This window comes from Macrotis lagotis, chromosome 2, assembly GCF_037893015.1.
Source record: "Macrotis lagotis isolate mMagLag1 chromosome 2, bilby.v1.9.chrom.fasta, whole genome shotgun sequence".
NCBI lineage: Eukaryota > Metazoa > Chordata > Mammalia > Peramelemorphia > Peramelidae > Macrotis > Macrotis lagotis.
The window spans coordinates 343537789-343551047 of record NC_133659.1 but is presented as its reverse complement, the minus strand read 5'-3'; the positions used below and the strand labels follow the sequence as shown (position 1 = coordinate 343551047).

At 40.3% G+C, this 13259-nt stretch overlaps 1 protein-coding gene across 1 annotated transcript in view; it reads left to right on the top strand.

The window, feature by feature from the left end:
• The window catches only part of LOC141515592 (uncharacterized), a 38675-nt gene extending 29865 nt beyond the window's left edge, over positions 1 to 8810 (top strand). The window contains exons 6-7 of the mRNA XM_074227323.1: positions 6352 to 6690; positions 6862 to 8810. Coding sequence (XP_074083424.1) covers positions 6352 to 6690; positions 6862 to 7598 — 1076 coding nt within the window. The 3' untranslated portion in view covers positions 7599 to 8810. The remainder of the gene's footprint in view (positions 1 to 6351; positions 6691 to 6861) is intronic.
• The last annotated feature ends 4449 nt before the right edge of the window (positions 8811 to 13259 follow it).

Genomic DNA, 13259 nt, shown 5'->3' with positions numbered 1-13259 from the left:
CCCCCGAGCAACGGAAACTTGCCCTGAAATGCAAATTTGCATCCTGCGACCTCCATCTTTTGCATTAAAAATGTTGTGTTAGTCGCCATTGCTTCTTGATTTTAGGCATTCTCTCCCTCCTCTCCCTCCTCTCTCTCTCTCCCTCCTTCTCTCCCTCCTTCTCTCCCTCCTCTCCCCCTCCTCTCCCCCCTCTGTCTCTCCTCCTCTCCCTCCTCTTCTCTCTCCCTCCTCCTCTCCTCCTCTCCCTCCTCTCCTCCCTCTCTCCCTCCTTCTCTCCCTCCTCTCCCCCTCCTCTCCCCTCTCTCTCTCCCCCTCTGTCTCTCCTTCTCTCCCTCCTCTCTCCCTCCTCTCCCTCCTCTCCCTCCTCCCTCTCTCTCTCCCTCCTTCTCTCCCTCCTCTCCCCCCTCCCTCTCTCTCTCCCTCCTTCTCTCTCTCTCCCTCCTTCTCTCTCTCCCCCTCTGTCTCTCCTTCTCTCCCTCCTCTTCTCTCTTCCCCTCTTCTCTCTCTCTCTCTCCCCCTCTGTCTCTCCTTCTCTCCCTCCTCTTCTCTCTCCCCTCCTCCTCTCCCTCCTCTCCTCCCTCTCTCCCTCCTCCTCCCCTCCTCTCCCCCCTCCCTCTCTCTCTCCCTCCTCCTCTCCCTCCTCTCCCCCCTCCCTCTCTCTCTCCCTCCTTCTCTCCCTCCTTCTCTCCCTCTCTCTCTCCCTCCTCCTCTCCCTCCTCTCCCCCCTCCCTCTCTCTCTCTCCCTCCTTCTCTCCCTCCCTCTCTCTCTCTCCCTCCTCCTCTCCCTCCCTCCTTCTCTCCCTCCTTCTCTCCCTCCTCCCCTCCCTCCTCTCCCTCCTCTCCCCTCTCTCTCTCCCCCTCTGTCTCTCCTTCTCTCCCTCCTCTTCTCTCTCTCCCTCCTCTTCCTCTCTCTGTCTCTCTGGCTGTCGCTCTACCCCCCTTTTCCCTGAGGCAGGTAGGGTTAAGGGACTTGCCCAGGTCACACAGGTAGTGTCTGCTGTCTGAACCTACATTTGAATTGGGGTCCTCAGACCTGGCCGGGCTCTGCTGGGGCACCTAGCTGCCCCGGTGTCATGGACTCTCAAATTCTGGCTCTTTGCTAATATAATTAGATAACTGTCTAGTTTTAAACCTATCATTCTAGGCTTAACTCCTAGAGAACCCTGCTTGCATCCTAGGGCCCCATTTCCCCCCCACCCCCATCCAGAGGGATAGATTGGTGGCCCCTTGTCTGCCCTGGGTATGTGGGCAGCGTAGGGGCAGAGGATGTCATGTGGGTGTCTTCATGGGCAGAACCCCAGGATGTATATTTTAACCAGTATTAGGAAATGAGAAATTAATCTGTTCAGAGAAGGAGGCAGTGGGGACTAGTGAATCCAGCCCCAGAAGTGGAGGCTTCAGAGTCCACCTCAGACCCTTCCTCTCGGCCTCGGTTTCCTCATTTGTAAAAGGAGGGGGCTGGATTTCATGGCTCCTCGAGTTCCAGATAACTCCAGAGCTGCCATCCTCTGACCAGCCACCGGCTCGAGTCATTTTTTTGTCATTGCAGTAAGGGTTACAATTGCCATTTCAGGGGCCATTTCCTGGGCCCTGAACTTTGGTTACTGGGAGTGGGGGAGAGGGGGGAAGATGTTCTTGGGGCCTGCTCTGGGAACATCCTGTCAGGTCAAACAGAGGAGCGGTGATGGAAAGAATCACAATTGTCTGCTCAAGACAGTGAGTACTATGGAGCACTCAGGGGTGAGTCCCAGTTGAGGCATGTTCCCTGTGGCTCCCCCCACCTCCTCCATGCCTGTCGAGCCAGTTCCTGCCTGCTCAGGATGTGTTTGGGGTTCCAGGGGCCTGTGACCTTCAAGGATGTGGCTGTGGTCTTCACCTTGGAGGAGTGGGGGCACCTGCACCCTGAGCAGCAAGACTTGTATAGGGAAGTGATGCTGGAGACCTATGAGATCCTTGTGTCCCTGGGTAAGCAGCCCTGGGGTCACTGGCTGCCAGCTGTTGGGGTAGGGGGTCTGGGAGTCCCTTCTGGAGTCTTGGCTTATGGGGAGAAGGCTTTCTTTGCTTGTATGATGGAAGGGCAGACTTCCCATTCACTCATGGGGCTGAGCAGATGACAGAGGACAACCTATCTACGTCATCTGCTGGGCCTACTGTTTCTTGGTCCCTGAACAGGTCTTTCAGGTTGTAAACCCACTGTGATCTCCAGGCTCGAGAAGGGAGAAGCACCTTGGAGGCCAGCAAAAGGAGGGCCCCGAAGCCGCTGTGCAGGTGAGCAAGTGATGCTCTGGCCTATGGCCTGCTGCTTCTTCCTCTCTCCTTGTGGTCATGTTCCTAGCTTTTTTCTCCAGTGGCGTCATCTGATTTAGACTTAGAAAGTAAACCAAATCCCTGAGACCTCTTGGCTTGACCCTGCCCCTTCCCATGCGCCTCCCACCAAAGGGAGGCAGTGTGAACTAAGAGTGCACAACTGACTGTAAATTAAGAGATTAACTACATATGGTGAATCTCTCTCAAAATTTGTGTTTCTATTTATGTAAAAAGTAAATAAATTACATGATCTTTATATGGAGAGTACAAAGCATCTTATGTAGACCCAGCACTGTGGATACCAGTACAAGCCAAATAGACCATCCTCACCCTCAAGGAGCTTGTTACATTCTGATGGTGTAAGATAAAGGTCAGTAAAGCTATTGGGACAAAATGACTAACACAAAAACCTGTTCATGACGGCACATGACCTATATTGTCTCAGGGAGGAGGAAGGGGATGGAGACAGGGAGAATTTTGGAACTTAAAAAATCTTTTTAAAAATTGCTTTTATATGTAATTGGGAAAAATAAAATATTGAAAATTTAAAAAATAATAAAGCTAGGGAGAGAGGATTGGGTGACATCTGTGGTGGCATGGTTTAGAAATACCTGGAAAGTAACATGGAATTGTGGTTCCCGGGACACATCAGGAAATGTTTTATAGTTGGATTCAGTTTGGTCCTGCCTGTGTTTTGGAAGGGAAACTCCCAAATAGTTTTTATATGCTATAGTTATTTTGAAAGGAGTTTCTGGTTTTTTAAATCTCTTCCTGCTATTTGTTAACATAGGATGGGGGAACGTTGCTGGGTGGCGGGGAGAATGAGAGAGTGTCTTTTATATCCTTTGCCTTTAGTAGAATTACTGCTTCAGCTAATTTCCTAGTTGTTATTTAATCTTTGAGTTGAGGATTTTTTAAACCAGTGGTGTCAAACTCAAATAGAAACAGGGGTCACTAAATTAAATAAGGATCCCTGTTAAGTTGCAATATTGACTTCGAATTAACATTATCTTTTTCATGTTGTGTTTTTGTTTATTGTGATAAGCATTTCCCAGTTAGAGTTAATCAGCCTTGGAGTGAACTAGACACTATTGTGGTTGGGGCTCCTTTACCTCTTTCACTGAGTCATAGTTTAGATTACTAGGTGATGTTAATTCCATGGGCATTTATTTGGTCAACTCTAAATTCTCTTTTCTTGCAGACAATTTATACAATATGAGAATGAATTGCTATTTGAATTTTTGATAGAATGCACTTGTTTTTAGGACATGCTTGTGATTCTGGATTTTTTTCTTTGGGGAACTATTATGACATTCAGATTCTATTCTGAGATAGAGTTTTTGAATTCTTGATTTCATATTGTGTCGGCCTGTTTTTTTAAAAAAATTATTTATTTCATTCATCATTTTTGTTGACATAATTGGGCTGCCTAGTTCTAGATTTCCTTTATTTCTTTTTCATTGGTTGCAAGTTATTTTTCATTTTTGATGGATAGCTTACTTTTCCTCTTTGAAAAAATCACATTAAAAAATGACTTATTATTTTTTAAGTCCAACTAGTCATTTTATTTATCACTTTTAGTGCACTTTTTTGCTTTCAATTTTATTTTTTTTGATTTTCATAATTTTCATTCTTGTGTTTAGTTGGAGTTTTTGGCTTGTTGCTTTTCTTTTGTTGCCCAATTCATTGAACTGTTCTTTTTTTTTTCTTTTTTCTTTGTTACTTAAATTGACTAGAGAAATAATTTCCCTCCAAGCACTGCTTTGGCCACATTTTTCCAAAAGTTTTAGTATATTGTCATATTGTTGTAATTTTCTTTGATGACATAATCTATTGTTTGCTTATTTGGTGTCGGTTTGTATTTCAAGGTTTCTATTTGGTATGGTTCTTTTCATTAAAAATGCTTGAATGTCCATTTTTTTCCTGAATATGCTCATTTCTGCAAGTTCACTTATTCTTGATTGTAATATATTCTCTTTTGCCTTTTGGAGTATAGTATCCCAAGATTTTCTCTCTTTTGTGCAACTCACAGAACAATCTTTTATGAGTCTGATTGTGGTTCTTTAGTCTTGAATGTTTTCTTTTTGGTTGTTTACAGTTTATTTTCTTTGACCTAGAAACTCTGGATTTTGGCAATGACATTCCTTGGTGTTTGGAATTTAGAGGCTTATTTTTTTGGTTGTTTGTTTTTAGTTTTTGCAAGGCAGTGGGGTTAAGTGACTTGCCCAAGGTCACATAGCTAGGTAATTATTAAGTGTCTGAGGTCAAATTTGAACTCAGGTCTTCCTAACTCCAGGGCCTGTGCTCTATTCACTGTACCACCTAGCTGCCCCTAGAGGCCTCTTTAAGGAGTGGTTCTCTTGCCACTCTGCCCTCAAGTTCTGATAGATTTGGATTAACTTTTTGAAATAGTAGCCATGCTTTTGTTTGGTCATGATTTTCAGGAAGTTCTAATGATTCTTATAGCATTTATCTTCAGTCTATATTCTAAGTCAGTTTTTTTCTGCTAGTTTCATTATCTTTACATTTTCCTTTTCTTTTTTTAGTTTTTAAAATTGTTATATATTATTTTATAATAATTATGGTATATTTTATAATATTTTCTTATAATTTTGTTTAATGTTGTACCATGAAGGGAAAACATGGAAAGCTCCATTTTACTTTTCCTGGAGTCCAGTATTTGGACAAGACTTTCTGTCTCCTGATCTAAATTACTTATTTTCTTCCAATTTTTTCCTGCCAGAGCTCTTCAATTGTAATTTCACTGAAAATGAAAATTCTTGCTTCATTTCTTCCTATTGTTATAGTCCTTGTGGCTAGACCCTATTTTTAAAACTCAGTCTTTGGTTTGTAAACTTGACCTTTTTGTTTATATTTGCCTCTTGAACTCCTTTTACTACATAATACTTCATTATGTTTTGGTGTTTTCTTTTGTCTCCTTGTATTTCCCCTTTCAAGGCCATTCTCCCAATATTTGCTAGCTTCGCTTCTGTTTACCAGGACTTGTCCTGGCATCCATTTCAAGAACCCTCCCCTCATCTCCTGAAGCTTCTATCCATTTTTTTGTGTGTGTGTGCAGTTCTAAACTGGATAGAAGAATTGTTTTTTTTTCTTTTTCCTGGGTGTGTGTATTTTTGTATGTGAGTATGTGTACATTACTGTCTTAACTGGAAAAATGCTATGAATCTTATTGCTTCTTTGGGATAGTGTTTTGGAGGACAGCTTCTCCAGCCTGCATTGGGATCTGTCTCTTCTGTGGTTTTTAGTTTACTTTTATAAATATCCTATTATGTATGAATGATAGTCATCCTTCTAATTTTGGAATCAGTGAGGGTTCAGCCAGGATCACATAGTAAGTTTTGAACCCAGGTCCTCCTGACTCCAGGCCAGTGCTCTATCTACTGCACAGCGTAGCTGTCCCTGATAGTCATCCTTCTTAGTGAAGGAGATAGACTGTAGCACCTGAATGTAACCCATTTATCTTTAATAAATAGTAGAGATCAACCCATGTTGACTTTGTTTTTTTCCTTCTTTAAGATTTTTGTAAACAGAAGAAGTATCTAACTGAAGAGTTGACTCCAGAAGAGAGCATTTATGTAAGAGAATTATCCTCACAAAGTCTTGCAAAGGATGGCATCTGGTATTCAAGATTTGAGGAAACCAGGAAATATTCTGCTGGATTAGAAAGACAGAATGGGAGCAAGAAGAGACTATCCAAGCAGCTAGCTATTCCTCATGAAAAAACTGGTAATCTTTTTAATGAATACAATGCATTGGAACAAAGCTTCAATGTGGGATCATCCTTTAATTCATTACCAGTGATGTGTAAAGGAAGAAGTTTCCAGAAATGTGTTACATATGTAAAGAGTTTCAAACCATTTTCTGACCCAGTTCAGTTGAGTAGAATCTCCTCAGGGAAGAAGGTTTATAAGGGTGCTAAGTACAGTGATTCCTCCAGTTATTGTCCAGACCCAATTCAACATCGAAGAAAGCACAGAAATACAAAGTTATATGAATGTAATGACTGTGGGAAAGTCCTTGGGAATAGCTCATCTCTAAAGAAACATCAACTAATTCATACTGGAAATAAACCATTTAAGTGCAATGAGTGTGAGAGAGCATTCACCCAGAAGGGAAACCTCAATAAACATCAACGAATTCATACTGGAGAGAAGCCCTTTGAATGTGATGAATGTGACAAAGCTTTCATCCAGAGAGGAAGCCTTATTGAACATAAGCGTATTCACACTGGTGAGAAGCCCTTTACATGTAGTGACTGTGGGAAAAGCTTCAACCGGAAGACAAACCTCATGGGACATAAGAGAATTCATACGGGAGAAAAGCCATATGGATGTAATGATTGTGCAAAAACCTTTAGCAATCGTTCAGCCCTCAGGTCACATCAAAAAAGTCATACTTCAAAGAAATCCTTTGAGTGCAATGAATGTGGGATGTTCTTTAACCAAAGAGGGAACTTTACCATGCATCAGAGAATTCATTCCAAAGAGAAATTCTTCGAATGTGGTGAATGTAAGAAAACCTTTAGTCAGAGAGAAAGACTTATTGAGCACAAAAGAATTCACAGTGGAGAGAAACTATACAAATGTAATGATTGTGGAAAAGTCTTCAGCAAATGCATGTCCCTAAAGAGGCATCAGCTAATTCATACAGGAAAGAAACCATTTGAATGCAGTGAGTGTGGTATAGCTTTCAATCAGAGAGGCAACCTCATTAAACATCAGAGAACTCATACTGGAGAGAAAGCATTTGATTGTAATGAATGTGGGAAGGCCTTTAGCCAAAGGGTAACCCTTATTGAGCACATGAGGATTCATACTGGAGAAAAACCTTTTACTTGTAATGAATGTGGGAAAAGCTTCAACTGGAGGACAGTACTTACTGAACATAAGAAGATTCATACTGGAGAGAAACCTTATGAATGTAATGAGTGTGGGAAAACTTTCAAGAGTACCTCAACTCTTAGATCCCATCAATTAATTCACACTGGAGAGAAACCCTTTGGGTGTCATGTATGTGGAAAAGCCTTTAGCCAAAAAGGTAATCTCACTGTACACCAGAGAATTCACACAGGTGAGAAACCCTTTGAATGTTATGAATGTGGAAAAGGCTTTGATCGAGGGGCTGCCCTTATTGATCATAAGAGAAGTCACACTGGCGAAAAGCCATATGGATGTGATGATTGTGGGAAAGCCTTTGCCACAGGCTCATCTCTCAGGTCACACCAGATAATTCACACTGAAAAGAAACTCATTGCCGTCAGTGTGGGCTGACACTGAAGCACTGTGGAAATCTTGCTACACATTAGAGAACTCATGCCAGAGAGAAACCCTCTGGAAGCGATGAATGTGAGAAATCCTACAAGCAGAAGGAACTCATAAAACTAAAAACAAAAAATAGAAAATTCACACTGGATTTAAAACAATATAAATGTAGTGATTGTGGAAAAGCAGAATCCTCATCACAGCTCCTATTGTAGGAACCATCACCTAATTCATATTGGAAGAAAGCCCTTTCAGTAAAATGACTGTGGCAAGGCTTTCAGTAGCAGCTGATTCCTCATGAGCCATCATAAGATTTATTGGGGAAATAAACTTTTTGAGTAAAAATCCTATGGAAAGTCTTTGACCTGAGAGCAACCAGCTGCATCATGGAGTGAAATCCTTTTGGTTGCATTGGGCATGGAGAGGCTTTACCAACAACCTCTCTGTATCAGAGAATTCAAAATAAAAAGAAATCCTCTGATTTTGAGTGATTGAGGAAAAGGAAAGATTTTCTTCCTATATCAGAGGATAATGGAGAATGCTAAGGAGAGAGAAAAAGGATTTGTAAGTCATTCATTACAGCTGAATCTTAGATCATAATTTGGATAAAGGAGTTGGTATTCTAGCTCATGATTCCTGATTTTTCCAAAACTGTTCATAACTTCAAATAAATAGGTTAACCTTGATTACGTTGTCATAAAATGATGAATAAGTTTATTTCATACTGAACTCTGCTCCTTTGGCTATCAATATACTTGTTGTCATTGTCCAAATGGATTCCATACTTAATACTTAATAGCTTAAAATGATTCCTATAGTAGAAGCAAATTTCAAAGGAAAGCCTTATTCAATCCAAGAAGTCCTTCCTTAGATTCCTTTCTGTTCTTCTCCTGTTTTCCCCTATTATATTCCCTACCTTCCCCCCCTAGTGATAAAGTTATGGTACTACAAGACTGAAACACAAGTAGAAGCCCTTGTACTGCAACTGATCAGTCCCATAGCTGAGATTCATTTGGGTCATGAGTTAGGCATAAAGGGCCAGACTTAGGGAATATGAAGAACTTGACTGATCTCTCCCTCATCAGCTGATACTCATGGTAACTGGGCCTGGCTATGCCAGTTGATCCAAAGATACAATAAAAACTGAGGTAGCAGCAGGACTGCTCTCCAAAGGAAGCTGAAAGCATCAGGCCAATGTTTAATAAACATTTATTGAATTGATTTGTCTTTGACTCTCTGTTATATACAATGCAGATGGGCCCTATACCATATACTGTTGTATCTTGTCCCTTTCATCAACTCAATTTCCATTTCTTCATTATCACAAAAAGAGTTGCTATACATATTTGTGTGTGTGTGTGTGTGTGTGTGTGTGTGTGTGTGTTTGTTTTTGCAAGGCAATGGGGATAAGCGACTTGCCCAGGGTCACACAGCTAAGGAATTATTAAGTGTCTGAGGTCTGATTTGAACTCAGATCTTCTTTACTCTAGGGCCAGTGCTCAATCCACTGAACCACCTAGCCACCCCTATAAATGTTTCTGTACAAATAGCTCCTTTTGCCTTTTTAAAAAAAAATCCTTTGGGGACATAGACTTAGCGATGATTTTGCTGTATCAAAAGGTTTGCAGAGTTTTATAGCCCTTTGACTATGGTTCCAAAATGGTTGGATCAGTTCATAACTCAACTAATACGATTTAATGTCCATTTTCCCCACCTCCCCTCCAACATTTATTATTTTACTTATTTTGCCATATCACTCAATCTGAAAAGTATTAGGTAGTATCTCAGAGTTATTTTTTGTTTGCATTTTCTAATCCATAGTGATCTAGAGTATTTTTATATGACAATAGATGCTTTGATTTCTTTGTCTGAAAAACTGCCTGTTCATATTCTTTGACCCATTATCATTAGGACAATTACATGTATTATAAATTTAACTCAGTTCTCCATATATATTTAAGAAATGAGGCTTTTAATTAAGATACTTGCTATAATTTTCCCCAAAATTTTCTGCTTTCCTTCTATTTTTTTGTTGCATTAGTTCTGTGTAAAACCTTTTTTAGTTTTATATAATCAAAACAATTTTATAATTAGCAATGCACTGGATATCTTGTTTGGTCCTAAGTTCTTCCCTTATCTATCTGACAGGCAAGATATACCATTCTCTCCTAATTTGTTGTACTTCCTTACAGTTTTCCCATCAGTTTTTGTCTTCAAAGGTTGGATCTTTGAGTTTATCAAAACTATAACCATTATAGGGGGCAGCTAGGTGGTGCAGCCCTGGAGTCAGGAGGACTAGCTGTGTGACCTTGGGCAGATCACTCTTAACCCCATTGCATTATAATGTATTTTAAAAATCTGATCATTTTCTACAGTGGATTATAGAAATATCTGTTCCACATACCCACTTACCCATCACTATTTCTCAAGCAGATTATTTTGATAATTACCTACCCCTTTTGGTAATTTGACATCTGGTACAGCTAGACTACCTTCCTTCACATTTTTTTTCATTGACCCTCTTGATACTCTTGGCCCTTTGTTCTTCCAGATTTCTTCTAGTTCTATAAAATGTTTTTTGGTAGTTTAATTGGTATGGCACTAAAAAAGTAGATTAATTCAGGTAGAATTGTCATTTTTCTCATATTGGCTCAGCCTACCTATGAGCAGTTTATATTTTTCCAGTTGTTTGGATCTAATCTGATTTGTGTAAAAATTTTTGTAATTGTGTTAATATAGTTCCTGGATTTGCCTTGGCAGGTAAGCACCAATGTCATGACAGTGCCTTGCCACCCAATGTGTCTGCTCTGTGTATTGGACACACACACATGTACATTTATAATACACAATTGTATTTTCTTCCCTGATAGAAAGTAAGCACAGAAATGTTTCTCCTTAGTCTTTGGTACTGACTGCTCAGTTGAGGGTGAAGTGTGCCATGGAGGTTTAATAAGGGCTTATTAATCCATGTAAGATCAAGTGCTCAGGAGGAACTAGATAGGGAAAAAAGAAGTACGGGAGAAGAGGCCAAGATTCAACTGTTCTTTCTTCTATGTCTTCTGGGAGCCTACTCTTGTGTTTCCAGGAGCTGAAATGAAAACAATATCAGCAGTGAGATGATATGAAGAGATTGGATGGCAACATGGAGCTGGTATCCTGGGTGAACTTTAGTGGGTAATTATTGAAAGACCATGGTAAATAGTAAAATAATAAAACAATAACTGGATGGAAGAAATATTTTCTAGCTGTGGGACAGCTCAGGATTAACCTGCCCCAGTTCCATTAACTTTAAAATGGGGATAATAATGATATATACCTTCCGAGTTTGCATCAAAGAACATACATAAAATTCTACAAACCTTGAAGTATAAAGTAAATGATAGTTTATAAAATGACCCACCTGGACAAAATACTACCTACAAGAGACCTAACAAAACCTGAGGGAATAAGGCAATAGAGTTGTTCCAGTGTAAGGATTGAATTGTTTGGGATAAAAGGAAGAAAAGCAAGAGATCCAGTAATGGGGGCAGGAAGGGGAGGGAGTCAGCAAGTGATTTAACTCCTAATGTATTAATGCCTGGGGTGTACAAGGGAAGGTTAAAAGACAGTGCCTGTTCTCTCAGACTCACACTCTAAAAGAAAAACAGATATGCACATAATATACAAGGTATACGCAGAAAAAAGCGAAAGTAATCCAGGAGGGGAAGGCAACAGGAGCTGGATGATTGGAAAAGGCCTCCTGCTATAGGAAAGATGGGATGAGTCTTGAGGGAATCCAGAGAAGCCAAGAAAAGGAAGTTAAGGGGGACAGAGCATTCCAGGCATGGGGGACAGTCAGAGGAAACGCAAAGATGGGAGGAGGAGTATTTGGGTGAGGGATACAGAGAGAAAAAAATAAGGGAGGGTCAGAGGAGGGAAGGGAGGAAAGAAAGGAAGAGGGAAAGTAAGGGGTAATAAAGGATTGGAAGAAGTAAGGAAAGAGGAAAGAAAATGGAGCCTTAAATTCCCACCATTTTCCAGAAAGGTGTTTGTACAATAAAATATTATTTTATCTCCAAATATGCTGTCATTTAAACGATTGAAAGTGAGGAAAGGAACTTGTTATGAAGAGATTCCAATGATTTTGATCATAGTTAAAATTCTTCTCAAAATCATGTTTGGAGATGAACAAAAACAATCTTTGAGTATAAAAGTTAATAAGACATAGTTTCAGAGCTGTAAGGGCCCTTAGAAGACATCTGGTCCAAGCCAGTTACTTTGCACTTGAGGAAACTGAGGTTCACAGAGCAAATGTGCTTGAGCTCACTCAGTCACCAGAGTCAAAATCTAAAGGCATCCCTTTTCCTACTTGACCATGCAAATATTATGTATCATATAATGGAACTCAGTAAATTTATCAATATATTGACATTCAGTAAATGAAAAAATAGAAGAAAAAGTTATTTAGACTGGATTTATACTGAAAATCCTCTAAAATTTGGACTAAAAGCTAACTTGCAATTCTGTTTCTGCTTCCTTGATTTTGACTTACCTTGATGGTTGGAATCAATAATGTCATATACTATGGATTCTTTCCAAGGAAGCAGAGGATGGAGCTCATAACTTGCTCCCATGTCATTTTGTGGATCTGAATCTTGCTGGAATGAGCTGAGAGCTCCCTTGAGCAATCTGATCATTTGAGGATCTTGGTACAGCTGCATGGGAAAAAAATCAATCAATCAATCAGCCAAGAATCAGCAAGGACCATGTGGGGGCCGGCACAGGGATAGTATATGACCCTAATATATGAAAGAGTCCCTGCCCTTAAGGAGCTTTCATTCTGCTGGGGAGGCACATGCTCTTAATGTATATGTAAATGGAATCCTAAATAAACATAGGAAATCTGGGGAGAAGGGGTGAGGCTCTAGAAACAGGGAGAAGGAAAGGTCTCAAGTAGAAAGTGGTGATTTAGCTGAATTTTGAAGGAAGGCAGAAACTTCCTTCTTGAGGTGAGGAGGGAGATTTCAGGCAAAGAGCACAACCAGTGCTGTACATAAAGAAAAGCAAAAAATGGCTGTATAACTGGTTGGTTGAATGAAAGAAAGGCAGACTGTAACCAGGTTGTGAAGAGATTAGTACATAGGTGGTCTGGAGGAAATAGAGAGTCACGAGATTTTTTTGAGCAGGATATTGATGTAGTCAGAGCCACACATTAGGAAAATTGCATGGGCAGCTGTGTGAAGGATGGATTAGAGAAGGGATGGACAGAAAGAAAGGAGACCAGATAGGAGTATATGGAAGTAGGCTAATGGAGAGGTGATGAGCCATTGATTTTGCATCAAGTCTGGGGATTTGCGGGGGGAAGGGCATAAACAAAAGTCAGTCTGTCAAGAAGCATGTGACAAACTGTGAACTATGTAATTAGTCTACAAAGGAAAATCAAAGATTATCCCTGTCTTTGAGAAGCTCATATTCTAACAAAGGAGAAAAATCATTCTATACAACAAGCTATAAACAGGATAAATAGGAAATAACAAAGGAGTGGGGCATTAGAAGTAAGAGGGATGAGAAAAGCTTTCCTATAGAACATGGTATTTTAGGGGGGACTGAAAATAAGCCAAAAGAAAGAAAAGGGGGAACTTTGAGTGACAGACTATACAAATAGCCAGAGTCTGGATTTGGAGTCTTTTT